The following is a 14,878-nucleotide window of genomic DNA, read 5'->3' as shown; positions in this document are numbered from 1 at the left end:
GATATATTGTGTTGATCTTTCAATTGACAAATGCACTTATTGACAGTCTCTTTAGATAGAAGCGACAGCTAAACGGCCTAAATGTAAATGTACCTGGAGCCCCTCTCACAGAGACACTCCGCCTGGGTCTGAAGCCTGAGCCTCCCCGTACCGGTGCTGACGGCCCGGGGCCGGAGTCCAATGTAAAGAAACACCCTTTTCTCCAACGCAAACACCAACACCGGCACCACGTCCACCACCTATACATCTCCACCACCGGCACACTTCCACCACCTAAACACCTCCAAACCTCCAGAACCTCCACCTCCTCGAGCACCTCCAGAACCTCCACGACCTCTACACCTCCACCACCTCCACCACCAGCACCACCTCCAGAACCTCCACCTCCTCGAGCACCTCCAGAACCTCCACGACCTCTACACCTCCAGCACCTCCAGCTTTGAATCAACCAACGTTTTCCCCAAACACAAATAAATGGGATGTGTTTTCGTGGGGGCGCAGCTGGCTGGGCCCGGGCTCCGAGCCGCTGGTTAGGAGTTCCCGACGCTGGGAAAGCTTTTCCAATACCGCCAGGAAATTGCTTGTGTCAGGCAGACTCGCCAGGAGGGAGCGGCGAGGGGAGCGCAGTAATCTCATTTGGCTGCGCTGCGAACCACCGCTAACAAAACCGAGCCAGGAGTGAACGCCGACTGCAGCACGCTCTCAGCAGGGTCCGCCGGGCCCCCCCTGAGTGTGATGCGTGACATGTGTCCTTGGTGAGTTAAAACACACATGAGGTGGTTGAGAGGTTCAACACTTCCCAGAACAGCAGGAAACCACCATGTTGTTGTGCGTACGCCTGGTGTTAGATAACCGGGTTAACATCGACGTGTCACGATCCACAGGTCCTGGTCTCTGCTGGGCGACACAAGCACACAACGTAGCCCCTCATGGAGGAGCAGGGACTCCACCTTGCCGACCTGACGGGGGCGGTGGTGGAGGAGCAGGGAGGAGGACTCAGGCATTCCTCTGGTAACCGGGTTAATGACCGGGTCGTCTGGGGCCTCGTTCACACTCGATTAGTCCGAGGTCGCCGTGATGCCAGCGGCAGCCAGACCGCTGGACCCGGCCCCTGTCCCTGACATCCCCTCACCTCGGGGGGCCGGGATTACCCAGCTCCCCTGGCCCGGTGGAATTCATCAGGAGGCTTTGATGGCCTGCGGAGTGGCTGGGCGGACATCACCTCTGGGGGGAGGAGGAGGAGAGGGGACAACCAGAGACACCAGACGCTAACTACACAGACCTATTCTTACTACCTAGTTAATAGTTGCTTAGAGCTAAGCTAACTCCCTAGTTGATGGCCACTCAGGCTATGCTAACTAACTAGCTGCTATTTTTCCAGAGCTCAGCTAGCTACCTGTGTGCTAACTATCTACAGCTACGCTTACTACCCAGAGCTACACTCACGTAACCCAGCTGCTAACTACCCAAAAGCTACCACCAGATCTCCAGAAAGTGGGGCACGTTGACACCATTCCGCCTAGCATGATTTCTAGCATGTAGACATGATTAAAGCTAGCGTGATACCTAGCATGAGCTTAGCTTGATTCAGTGTGTGATGCCAGAGAGTGGAGCGGGTCGGGCGAGGGTCACGTGAGGCTGGGTTCCTTCCAAGGTTCTGCAGCAGCACAGCACCAAACCAACACCGCACACACGCGCACACACACACGCACGCACACACACACACGCACGCACACACACACACACACACACAGACAGAGACAGACAGACACACAGACAGCACCAAACCAACACCACGCACACACACACACACACACACACAGGCAGCAACAAACCAACACTGCGCACAAACACACACACACACACACACACACACACACACACACAGGCAGCACCAAACCAACACCAGAGTGCTAGGCTAGCAGCCAACACACAGAGGGAGGCCAGCGCTCCATTCTGGAGCAGAGCGCTCTCGCTCTCCACCTGAACAGAGCAGAACGTTTGGCCAGACTCTGAACACACCTTAAAAGGAGCTTCAGTTTCTCTGCCTAGATGGCTGAGATGAAAGCATCGCTGTCAGAGCTCCTCCACCCACCACTGATCCGCCACAGCGGCCAGAGTATTATGGGCTGCATGTCAAGAATGGTGAGCTGCTGGTCTCCATGGAAACCCCCTTCGCCCCCCAGTCTTCCAAAGCCTGTGGTCCACTCTGACCTTCCTGTGGAGTCCGTTCATTAAGACCTGTGGAGGAAGGTGGGTTCTCGGGAGACCGTGCTCTGCCATAGAAGCTCTGGAACAAATCAGAAGTCTTTGTTGCTGGTGTTGTTTTAGTGCAATCTGGTGATTTGATGTGGTTATCAGATACTGCTGCCTGATCAAAAGGTTGATGTTGTCGTTCAAAAGGCACAAGTTGTAAGACAAACACACGCACGCTAGAACACACACACACACACACACACTCACAAACAAACACACATACACTCACACACTTTCATGCCCACACACAAACACAGCTACAGACCCACAAACAACCACTAATCAAAGAACACAGATCCACTGAGCATATGTACAGTAAACAGAGCTAACAGGCAAGTGGAACACACAGGCCGACCAGCGGACCCCGAGCTCGTTAGGAAAAAGAGGATGAAAGACAGGACGCACGCTACTTACCCCGTGTCATGTAGCTTGACCTCCGAGAGCTGCTTCCTCACTGACATTAATGAGCATGTGGACACACTTACACCTAGCATGATAGCCAGCATGTTGACATGCTTACACCTAGCATGATAGCCAGCATGTTGACATGCTTACACCTAGCATGTTAGCTAGCATATTGACATGCTTACATCTAGCATGTTAGCTAGCATACTGACATGCTTACACCTAGCATGATAGCCAGCATGTTGACATGCTTACACCTAGCATGTTAGCTAGCATATTGACATGCTTACACCTAGCATGTTAGCTAGCATATTGACATGCTTACACCTAGCCTGATAGCCAGCATGTTGACATGCTTACACCTAGCATGTTAGCTAGCATATTGACATGCTTACACCTAGCATGTTAGCTAGCATATTGACATGCTTACACCTAGCATGATAGCCAGCATGTTGACATGCTTACACCTAGCATGTTAGCTAGCATGTTAGCATGCTTATGCCGAGCATGATGCCTAGTTTATTAACTTGCTTACAGCTTGCATCATTACTAGCATGATACCTAACATGATACCTAACATGAGGCCTAGCATGATACCAGGCATGTTGACACAGTTAAACCTAGCGTGATACCTAGCATGAGGAGCTATGCTGAGCATGGTCCAATCAGGAGGAGCGGGTACCAAGCCCTCCGTGCTGATTGGTTCAATGAACGACATCAACACAGCCTCAGCACACGACAGATGACATCATCCTCATCATCAAACCCACACATGGCATATAGATCTTCAATATCCAACGCACAACACACGCACACGCAACAGACACATACAACACAAAACACACAACACACGAGACACAACACACAAACAATGTATCAGAGTCCGGAGACAGACTCCGTAGGTTAGCCAATAGTAAGTTTATAACAAAGAGAGAGAGAGAGAGAGAGAGAGAGAGAGAGAGAGAGAGAGAGAGAGAGAGAGAGAGAAAGAAAGAAAGAAAGAAAGAAAGAAAGAAAGAAAGAAAGAAAGAAAGAAAGAAAGAGAGAGAGAGAGGAGAGGAGAGTGAGAGAGAGAGAGAGAGAGAGAGAGAGAGAGAGAGAGAAAGTAATCTAACGTTATTGTTAATTGGTTAAGTGCTCCTCATGTTTGGGTTCTAGACTGCAACTCTCGGCTGACTCAAGGTCTTTTGCTTTTCAGAGGCATGCTGAACGTCTCCAAAATCTAAATATTAATAATATCCTTTCATCTGTGTGGTCTCGCGGGGGATCCTGTCTCTAGTCACAGAGGTAAGATATCAGATCGTAGTTCTACTGCTAAGCTCCTCTTATCTGAGGAGATCAACACACAAGACCCAAACAGTGTTGAATAACCATCTAGTACTCTCTCCCTCTGTCTGTGTCTATGTCTCTCTCTCTCTATCTATCTCTCAGTGTCTGTGGGGTGTATTATATAATGTGGTATTGACTTAATTAAGGCAGGAATAACGAATGCGTTCCAAACTTGTCCTCTTCATATCGTGGGCTTTAAGTGAGTTTAAGCTGAACCACTGCTCCACAGAGAGCCGTTGATTGAATAGCCTCCAAGTATTAACGTCTGAATCCTGAACAAATGGGTCGGTTGCTCTGCGAATACCTCACGGCGGCGGCGGCGGGTGGCTTTTAATCCGATCGCACTGCATTAGCTGCAGAAGTTAAACACTGGGGGGGGAGCTAGCCTCGGACCCCCACTGAGACCAGAGACCTTAACCAATAACACACACTCTGGCCATCGCCTCGCCCGGCCTTCCTGCCTTCAGACATCTGCTGCGTTCATGTCTTCCTCACCAATCAAGGTCTGTGCCCAGGTGAAGGGCATGACTCGTGATTACGCTCGTGCAGCAGGTTCTGTGTGTGAGAGTTAACAAGCGTTTGTTTGTGTGGCCGGGGTATAAAAGCTCAGCCAGGTGCCACTTCAGGTACATGTGTCAGGCTGGTTAATCGAACATGGCTGGGTTGAAACTGTTTCAGCTTGTCCTGGTGGTGCTAGCGGTGATAGCAGGACATGCTAGCAGCGCAAGGGATGCTTGCTACCGACCGGGGCCCAGGACGTCAAGCTATGGAGTGAAGTAAGTATCTGTGGTTAAAATGCCTTCTTCTTAATTACAATTTATGGAGCTGAGAGCTGGTGGCTTTAGTTTACCACAGAAAGCAGGCGTTCAGTGTAGGCCTTGCTTGGTCTACCATCTCTGGAGTGGTTCACTTCTTCATGGTTCAGCTGACTCTGGTTCAGCTGCACGTCACACTTGTCCTCAACCCTCTGTCCATGCTCCATCCTGTGGCTTCTCCATTTAGCTTCCTGATGAACTCCACCGATGTCGTGTATCTCTCTGCTGTTTGAACCCGAGCCTCATGGAGTCCGTCCCCTTGTGACTCCACAGAACGGCTCCTCGTCCTCACGAGCTCTTGAACCTGGCGGAGCTCCCCCAGACCTGGGACTGGAGGAACGTGGGCGGAGTGAACTACGTCAGCACCACACGGAACCAGCACATCCCCCAGTACTGTGGGTCCTGCTGGGCCCACGGGAGCACCAGCGCTTTAGCCGGTACGGCCTCAGTGTTCTGCTCTAGATGTTCCGAAACCACCTTAGTGCTCTACACCCCTGTACAATGATCCTGACTGTATCCTCCTCCTCCGCTGGTCTGAAGTAGTTTCACATGTTCCGTTAACCTAAAGATCAACCAACATCTAGTTGATGTTCTCAATTAGACGTTCCACACCATGTGTAACGTTCTAGAGCATGTTCTCCTTGAGGGTCCTGTCTTGACACGCTGGGGTCCTCATCATGGATCTTAAACCGGCTACAGTGTCAGGCTTCGTCCAGACTGTGACGCGTTGGCTCAGTCTGGGCTGACTGTTTGTTTCCCTGTTCCTAAGACCGCATCAACATCAAGAGGCGGGCTGCCTGGCCGTCCGCTTACCTGTCTGTCCAGCACGTGCTGGACTGCGCCGACTCCGGGACCTGCAACGGAGGAGACCACCTCCCCGTGTGGCAGTACGCCCACGAGCACGGCATCCCCGACGAAACCTGCAACAACTACCAGGCCCTCGACCAGAGTAGGTGTTGTGTTGCACCTGGTACGGGGGTCAGCCGGCGCTGAGGCACTAAGGAGCAGATGTCTGGTCACCGTGACATGACCAGATACACGATGCTGGCCCCATGACCATTTCACCTTGCTGGATCATTTGACTGTATTCTTGAGGCTCTTTAGTATCAAATATCTTCCAACAGAGTGCAAGCCCTTCAACGCATGCGGCACCTGCACTACCTTCGGGAAGTGCAATGTGGTGCAGAACTACACCCTGTGGCGCGTGGGCGACTACGGCACCGTCGCTGGGCGGGAGAAGATGAAGGCTGAGATCTTCAGTGGCGGGCCTATCAGGTGACATGCCTTAAGATGAAGCCACGCTGCTTGGTTTTTTTTATTTTTTTTTTTAGGCTGTTTTCTACCCTTAGTCTGAAGCTGATGGACTCCTCTGTCTCGTTCCTGTAGCTGTGGGATCATGGCCACTGAGACCCTGGATGCCTACACTGGAGGGCTGTACCGTGAGCATGTGGAGCTCCCAGGGATCAACCACATCGTGGCGGTCACCGGCTGGGGAGTGGACAATGGCACCGAGTACTGGATCGTACGCAACTCCTGGGGGGAGCCTTGGGTGAGGGTGTGGTCCGCACTGGGGCTCCCTTTAATGCGTCACCTCTCCACAAGTTTCTTAATGTTAAACTCTACATAGCGTTCCTTATGGCTTACTACCGTCTTCTGATGGATGTCTGCAGCTCGTTGTGTGTGTGGTTCATCACGTTGGTGGGGGTGCATCTGATGCTGCAGACGTGGTGCTGGTTGTCCTGACCCGGGTTTGTCTGCAGGGGGAGCAGGGCTGGTTGAAGATCGTCACCAGCGCCTACAAGGGAGAAAGCGGGAGCACTTACAACCTGGCGCTGGAGGAGGACTGCGCCTACGGAGACCCAATCCTCTCCCGCCACTAGGGGCGCTGTGTACTTCCTGTTCTGATAAATAAATAAAGCCTTTGTTTTGCAACACTGTTAGTTCTTCTGGAAACTAGAGGGCTATGGGTTCTACTTAGTGTTGGTCCTGACTGGGATTAATGGGACCATGCATTAACCAAATAACATGCAATTATTTGGTTCTGCTGGTTTAATATCTATCAAGCTGTTTGGGCCATGGTTTCTGAATACACTTTTATACAGCGTCTTTCTAACCAGTGGCCACTCATTGCGCTTTAAAATGACTTTCACACATCAGATACGGCCAGCTTGTCGGGAGCAGTTAGGTTATGTATCTTTCTCAAGGACAGCTTGGCTAGGAGTAGCCAGGATTGAACTAGCAACCTTCCGGTTTCAAGCCAACCCACTCTACCTCATGAGCCACATGTCGCCGATTGACTGGATCATAAACGCTGATCTACTGAAGGAACTACTCGGTAAACTATGGTATATGTCCTTCTGGGGACGAGCTTTGCATGTGAGCCTAGCATTCAGGCAGAGCCACTATACTAGCTTCTCCAGAAAGGCATGGCAGTATGTTTACTAGGCTTCTAAACAAAGACTTGTATTACCGTAGCTATTGGACGTCATTTGGCTGTTCAATATCATATAATCAAAACAGTCACCGCACAACACAACTTTCAAAGAAAATCTAATTTGTTCTCTAATTAAATTTCCCCCGGTGTTCACCGCACCACGTGGTCCTGGGCGGCGGGGGAACCTACGTGATTGGGGAGCCAAACTAAGGGAATCAAACGTGCGGGTGCATGTGAGCGGGGTTTTAATGCCAGCGTTTTTTCATTACAGAAATCAATACGCAAAATGGATTGCTCATATTCCTTACACACGAGGTGTGCGTGGTGGTCGATTCCTCGCCGGAGGAAAGGCTTCATGTGCTCAGATCACCAGACCTGGGGGGATTCCCCCTGTGGGCGTCCGTTAGGGTGAGGGGGAACCAGCTAACTGAATCTGATAGGAAACGTTCCAGTAATGGGCAAAAATCTAATGCAAAGTGCATTTAAAGGCAAACCTTTCATTTCAAATATATTCAGCAATAGTACTCTGGTCGCTAATACGTTAATACTTAGGAGGGTATTCAATCAACGGCTCTCTGTGGAGCGGTGATTCAGCGTAAACACACTTAGAGCCCACAGTAGGAAGAGCACAAGTTTGGGATGCATTCATTATTCCTCCCTCAATTAAGTCAATACCACATTATATAATACACCCCAGAGAGAGGTCGCCAATAAAAACTCGAATGTGATAATTGTCAAATGTACAGAAAGAAATTTTGTCCCCATGAACTTCACTGCCTCTACTTCTTTGGCGGCGCTCGTTTTTTTATTTTGAAGAGAAACACGAGTACAGCAGCAGCGTTTAGAGAAGCAGCTGCTTGTAATTTGGAAGTGGATTAGCTAGGAAGCATGGTTCTCAAGGAGGAAGGTTTCCAGTCGGCTTGCCACACTGGGAAACACGCCGCAGAGGAAACCAACTGGAATGTACGGAAAGCTCTTCTTATGACTGGAGATGTTCCTCCTGGTAGATAAAGAGTTATAGAAGGCCTGTCGCTCCGAAGCCTTATGAAGGGTTAACATGGAGCCCATTCATTAAAGGGCCCTTTTAAACCGACCCCCATAGTGACATCACCAGTGGAAGTGGACACCAAATGGCCTGTATCCACTGGCTGATCTCTATCCCATCATGAATCCGAGTTCCCCTTGTGGTCAAAAAGGGCCCTTAGATGTACCATGCAGTCCTTCTAATGTATTAATATATTAATATAAATATATTCAAAGGACATGAACCCATACAGAGGAACGATCTGTATTGAGCCTTCCAGCAGGGAGTACATCAGATATATAATCAACATGCTATAATCATAAGTAAAAGTGTTATCCATGTGACCTCATTTTGATGACACAAACCAAACAACTAGAGGTAGGAAATACAAAATGGAGGACATGTGCTCCTTCCTGGGTTTCCCTCAGCAGTCCTCTAAGCCTCTGCTCCACATGTTGACTGGGACTCTAGTAGGACCAGTACGGCACGCCGTACGCCCAGCACAGAGATACCAGCTCCACAACACTTCCTAAATCACACTTTATTACGCTCAGAACGCACGAGCCCTGGGAAGGAATCTGCATAATTCATCTGGGATGTCGTTTAGGAGCGGGATGTAAACGGCGCTCGGTACGACATCCGTTCATTAAACACTGTTTGTCACCCTTCATTTCCTGTAAACACACACTGTCTCTCTCTCTCTCTCTCTCTCGCTCTCTCTCTCTCTCTCTCTCTCTCTCGCGCTCTCTCTCTCTCTCTCTCTCTCTCTCTCTCTCTCTCTCTCTACCCCTCTCTGTCTACAGTTCTCTCTCTGTCTCCCTCTCTCTGTCTCTGTCTCTCTCTCTCTCCCCCCCTCTCTCTCTCTCACCCCCCCTCTCTCCATCTCTCTCTCCCTCTCTCTCTCTCTCTCTCTCTCTCTGTCTCTCAATCTCTCTCTCCATCTCTCTCTCCCTCTCTCTCTCTCTCTCTCAATCTCTCCCCCCTCTCTCTCTCTCTCACCCCCCCTCTCTCTCCATCTCTCTCTCTCCCTCTCTCTCTCTCTCTCTCTCTCTCTCAATCTCTCCTCCCCCCTCTCTCTCTCACCCCCCCTCTCTCCATCTCTCTCTCCCTCTCTCTCTCTCGCTCTCTCTCAATCTCTCCTCCCCTCTCTCTCTCTCACGCCCCCTCTCTCTCCATCTCTCTCTCACGCCCCCTCTCTCTCCATCTCTCTCTCCCTCTCTCTCTCTCTCTCTCTCTCTCTCTCTCTTTCTCTCTCTCTCTCTCTCAGTTTTCCCTCATCCAGCCGAAACTCAACAATCACTTAGTGCTGCAGCTCAGACATCCATTTACACCCTGCTGCGGTTTAGTCTCATCGCTCCTCTCCCTCCCTCCCTCCCTCCCAATTACTCATCGAGCTGCGGGTGCTTGCAGAATTAGCTTTCGCTAATGGATCAGCCTTAATTCTTCTTACTCACAACAAAATTAAACAATAAGGCGTCCATGAATATTTCAGAGGCTGCACGGTGACGGGTGATTCTGCGCTCTGCCTGTTATTAACTCTTCATCATCATCATCATCATCCACTCTTCATCCTCCTGACCTCCCGGGGCTGCGAGCTCAGAGCAGCGGTCTGAGCGCCCCCGCTTGGCCCCGTGGCGTGGAGCCCCCGACCACGGCGGTACCTCAGCCCATCTCTCACCTCATCCACCACTGGAATTCCAAGGCACTCCCGTCACTCTGTGTTGCCATGGATACACCAGTTACCAAGTCACCACACCAGTGAGGGACACCAGTGTCCTGGTGCAGATCACGCGATGACCGACGCACACGTTACCGTTGACTGTTTGACCGTTTAGCCCTGGAGGACTTACAGTGGGCGGGGTCGTTAAGGAGCAGGGAGGGGTCAAGGGTCAGGGGTCATCTTGCAGGTAGGTGGTGGACATTGGGGATCGAACCCAGAACCTTCCAGCTGGGAGTGCCCCCCCCCCCCCCCCCCCCCACCTCTCTACTGAATAAACATGGATCACGCGCCCTGCATAATAAAGAGCCAGAACATCGTTGAACTGTCGTCGTGGCAACAGGAGGTTCCTGCAGCCTGGGGAGAACCAGCTGTAAGCAAGAACTACGGAGACTGGGAGTACCGGTCACACTGGGAAGAGCAGCAGACAGGAACCATGAGACATGGAGAGACATGAGACATGGTCTCAGGTCTGTCCGGGGAGGAGATCAGGTTGCATTCTGGGGATTCTTGTCTGACATGGGGGGGTACATTGTCCTACATTATACTACAGAACACTGTTGTATAATACAGCATTTTACTACATTATACTACAGTACACTACAGTAGTACACTGCATTATACTACATAACACTGCAGTACACTACATTATACAACAGTAGTACACTGCATTATACTACATAACACTGCAGTACACTACATTATACTACAGTAGTACACTGCCTTATACTGCATTATACCACAGTACACTGCATTATAGTACAGTAGTAGCTAACACATCCTTTGAAGGTACAACTCCCCAAATCCTCGACTGAACCCGTGTTGGGTGTGTTTGTGAGTGTTTGTAGATGCTTGCGTGCGTGCGCTTGCGTGTGCGCGCGCGTGTATGTGCGTGTGTTTGTCAGTCCATTGTTCAGTAAATATAGGCCTCCTCGTCTGAGTGTGTTAATGACGTCAGTGTAGCGGAACGGCACGCGGCGACTTCAATGTTCGGTCGTGATGAATGATTTGCACGTGGTGGTCTGGTTTTCACCTGCTCGCTCGCGGAACAGGAGGAAGAGAAGGAGGAGGAGGTGGAGGAGAAGGAGGTGGAGGTGACGGAGGAGGTGGAGGTGGAAGAGGAGGAGATGACTGCTGACACACAGTGTGCCAGTGTTTACAACGCGCGGGGTTTAATTAAGTAATTAATGTGTTATAATTTAGAAGTGGGGAGCAGATTCTAATAAAAACATGAAGCAATAAATATAAAACACATCAAATAAATAGTGTTTTACTGATATAAGTGGCCTATTGAAAAATGCATTAATTCCTTAAATGCTTTCTGGAGAAATCCTGTGTTTAAATGTATTAGTAAATGTGCTTCTTGGAATACGAATAGTATGAGCGACCTGTTGTCGTTGGTAGGAAATGTACTACTGTACTACCACTGTGCGTGTTGGCGTGTATATCTGTATTTATTCAGGGGATAAAGTGAATACGGTTGGTTGATGAACCGCTGAACATATGGAAGAAGATTCTGCGTAAAAGAAGGAAAAGGTTCATCATCCTGGAGCCGATGCGTCTGAACCCAAACACGGAGAGCAACACCCCACCTGACAAAGACCGTCTGAGGTCTCCTGCAGAACAAAGACTCGGAGAGACCATCTTTAATGACTGGTTGTTGTTGCTCTGAGAGAGACCTGGACCTGTAGCGGGTCCGCGCGTCCTGACAGGTCTCAGGTCCAGGACCGGACCTCCATCAGTCCACCGTGGACTCGTGTGCCCCCTGCGCGCGGTCAGAACCTCCCGGTCGCCCCGCCCTCCCTCGCGCGCTCGCTCCTTAAAACCGGAGAGCGGGCGGCAGCCGCGCGCACACACCACGGAGTACCGGAGCCCACCTGACCTGCATGCTCCACGCGCGACCCGGACTCGACTTCACGCGGAGCCCCCCTCGTTCTCCCGCCCGGTTCCCTACGGAGAAGAACCGGGGCCGCCATGGACCTCCTGAACCACAGCTACCTGGACACGCGCCACCCGTACGACTACACCTTTAACTTCTGGAACGACTACCTCGGCCTGTCCACGCTGGTCACCAAGCCCGCCAAGCTCAGCATGCCCGGGAACCCCAACTCCATCACCCAGTCCCTGAAGGCGAGCCTGGGGCTGGACGACCCCCCGGCGCCGTGCCCGTGCGTCCTGACGGGGGGCTCGGACTGCTGCTGCCCGCCGGCCAGCCCCCCGCCAACCGCCGCCCTGCTGGACCTCACGGAGCGCTTCTCCCTCCCCGGTCCGTTCCAGAGCCCGTTCGGAGCCCCGCCGGCGGAGAGGGACGTGGCGGGCTTCGGCTTCGACCTGTTCGGCGTGGAGCGGCGGCTCCGGAAGCCCATCTCCCGCGGCAAGCAGGAGCCCAAGATTTGCGTGTTCTGCCGGAACAACGGCGCGCCGGAGGAGGTGTTCGGGTCCCACGTCCTGAAGACCGCGGAGGGCCGGGTCGTGTGCCCCATCCTGCGGGCCTACACCTGCCCGCTGTGCAGCGCCAACGGGGACAACGCGCACACCATCAAGTACTGCCCGCTGTCCCGGGACCAGCCCGCCCCGCGCGCCCTGAAGGGCGGCCGCGCGGTGGGCGGCAAGAGGATGAAGGTCTTCTGAGGAGGACCGGGTCCGGGTCAAACGGGTCCGGGTTCGGGTCCGCCGGGTCCGGGTCAATCGGGTCCGGATCTACCGGGTCCTGGTCCGGGTTCAGCTGCACTGAAGAGCGGTTCAGACGCTTGGATTTCCGTGACTCCGAGTTCACAAACTGACCGTTTATTTTGGTGTTTTTTTGTCTTTCCGAGATCTCTTATATTTTTATAGTTGCTTTATTCACATAGAATATTTTTGCTTTATTTTTCTTTGTACATCAGATTTATTTAGTCGTTAGTTTGTAGGCATCTGAGAGCGCGTATAAACGCCTGTATACCCCCACCGTGTAACCGGAGGATCGGGGGTTCGGCTCCGATGTGACCCGCGCGCCTCACGGGGTGAACGTCAGATTTCTACCGAGTATTTTTTTACGCTGAGCGAAGTTTACTCACTTCCGGTTTGTCGTAGAACACCAAAGTTACTTGTGCTGATCCTCCGAGGGTCCGGTACACCTGTCTCTATGACATGTTCCCTGGGACCCTGTCCCTCCAGGACCTGAGAGCCCCAGTCCCTCTAGGACCTGAGAGCCCCAGTCTCTCTAGGACCTGGGACCCTGTCTCTTAAGGAACCAGTGGCTCTAGGACCCCCCCCCCCCCCTTTTGGGCCGGTCCCACAGCGACCCCCCACCCATGCTAGTCTCCAGACGGGCTCAGGAAGGGGTTAGTGGGTCGCGGTCCGTGATTTGGGGCAGAAGATGTTCAGAGGTTAGAGGTCAGGGCGTAGGATCAGAGATGATAGCCTACTGATGTTTACCCTCCGTGTACTAACCACACTGGAACCTGCTCCTATAGGACCACGTCTCTCTGTCTGTCGCTGTCTTTGTCTCTCTCTCTCTCTCTCTCTCTCTCTCTCTCGCTCTCTCTCTCTCTCTCTCTCCCTCTCTCTTTCTCCAGGGGCGATCAAGCTTGACCCCCTAAGTAGCAAAGTTCCGGGACCTTTCACCTGCATGTGACAACAAGTGTCCCCACGACGATTCAAGCGGATGTAAACAAAAACAACCAAACAACAACGATGTCATTGTGTTCCCCCTCCCCCAAAACAATTCCAAACAGAGTCTGGTGAATGTATGACATCACAGGGTGTGACATCACCGCTGTGGTGTGACATCACGGCGGTGGTGTGACAGCACGGCGGTGTGGTGACATCACAGCTGTGACATCACGGCGGTGCGGTGACATCACGGCGGTGCAGTGACATCACAGCCTCCTCCTCTTTTGTACTCTTTTGCCCGCTGGCTTTTGATAGTATTTTGGATCTTTGAATAACATAAATGTATTTTACTTTGTTGCATTTAACAGAACGGAAGAGAATTTCTGAGAAGCTATAAGCATTGTTTATGTGTAAATAATAATGAATATTAGCATACTTTTTTAGATGTTGGATGTTAAAATTCTTGTGGGGGGCGGGGTTATTGAATAAAGGCCGCGGATTGGCCAGTTTTTTGATGAAATGAATAAGATGAAATGCAGAAACACTGTTTACTTTGTTATTTATATTTTACCACGGTCCGACTGTATACTGCTGTGCAGAATAATGAATTCACTAGAGAAATAAACATGTTTAAAATGCCGCCTTGTTCGAGTGTACTTTAAACACATCAACACCACAGACAGGAAGCTGTCCCTCGACTAGCGGGTGGAGTGTGGGGTCGGCCATCTTGGACGTACTGCAGCCCACCTCATCAGGGGGAAGATGTGAGTGTTTGGGTCAGTGGAGGATCGACTGACATGGAGGTCCTCCTGTAGGTCCTGATGAAGGTCCTCCATTAGCTCCTCATGGGGGTCCCACAGACAGGCCGTTAGACGGCCGTGCGTTAGATGAGCGTCTCTTCCTCCCCCTCGGCTGCTGCGGTGTGCAGTGACCTCCAGTGAGGTCATCAAGGGGCAGGGAGGGGTCAGGGGTCATCAGGCTCTACAAGGCCTTCGGCTGGACGTCGGGGTCCAGACCCCCCCCCCCCCAGGCTGAGCTCAGTGTGGGCGGAGTCAGGGCTGGGCTCCAGGGACAGAGCGCCAGGCGCTGGCCCACTCAGGAATGTCCTGGCGGCTGTTTGCTCTGGACCGGCCCCGGACTCCCAGAATCCTCGGCTGTGGAATGAGAGCTGAATACACAGGACCGGGCAGAACCCTCTATCACCGCCTCCCACACCACTATTTCTCTCTCTCTCTCTCTCGCTCTCTCTCTCTCTCTCTCTCTCTCTCTCTCCCTCTCTCTCTCTCTCTCTCTCTCTCTCTCTC

At 51.8% G+C, this 14,878-nt stretch overlaps 2 protein-coding genes across 2 annotated transcripts; both read left to right on the top strand.

Annotated features, from left to right (window-relative positions):
- Positions 1–929: 929 nt before the first annotated feature.
- Positions 930–6,685, top strand: LOC307091711 (cathepsin Z-like; the record flags this gene model as incomplete). The annotated part of the gene is made up of 7 exons (XM_079759358.1): positions 930–1,011; positions 2,187–2,253; positions 5,079–5,242; positions 5,575–5,754; positions 5,930–6,080; positions 6,192–6,354; positions 6,566–6,685. The coding sequence occupies 7 exons, from the start codon at positions 930–932 to the stop codon at positions 6,683–6,685; spliced, it is 927 nt and encodes a 308-aa protein (XP_079615484.1).
- A 5,175-nt stretch (positions 6,686–11,860) lies between these two features.
- On the top strand, positions 11,861–14,101 carry nanos1 (nanos homolog 1). The gene has a single exon (XM_079759357.1). The coding sequence runs from the start codon at positions 11,955–11,957 to the stop codon at positions 12,609–12,611; it is 657 nt and encodes a 218-aa protein (XP_079615483.1). The 5' UTR covers positions 11,861–11,954; the 3' UTR covers positions 12,612–14,101.
- The last annotated feature ends 777 nt before the right edge of the window (positions 14,102–14,878 follow it).

The sequence above is a fragment of the Pollachius pollachius genome (assembly GCF_949987615.1).
Source record: "Pollachius pollachius genome assembly, contig: scaffold_363, whole genome shotgun sequence".
NCBI lineage: Eukaryota > Metazoa > Chordata > Actinopteri > Gadiformes > Gadidae > Pollachius > Pollachius pollachius.
The sequence above is the reverse complement of the archived record's forward strand: the minus strand, read 5'-3'. Positions and strand labels throughout refer to the sequence as shown.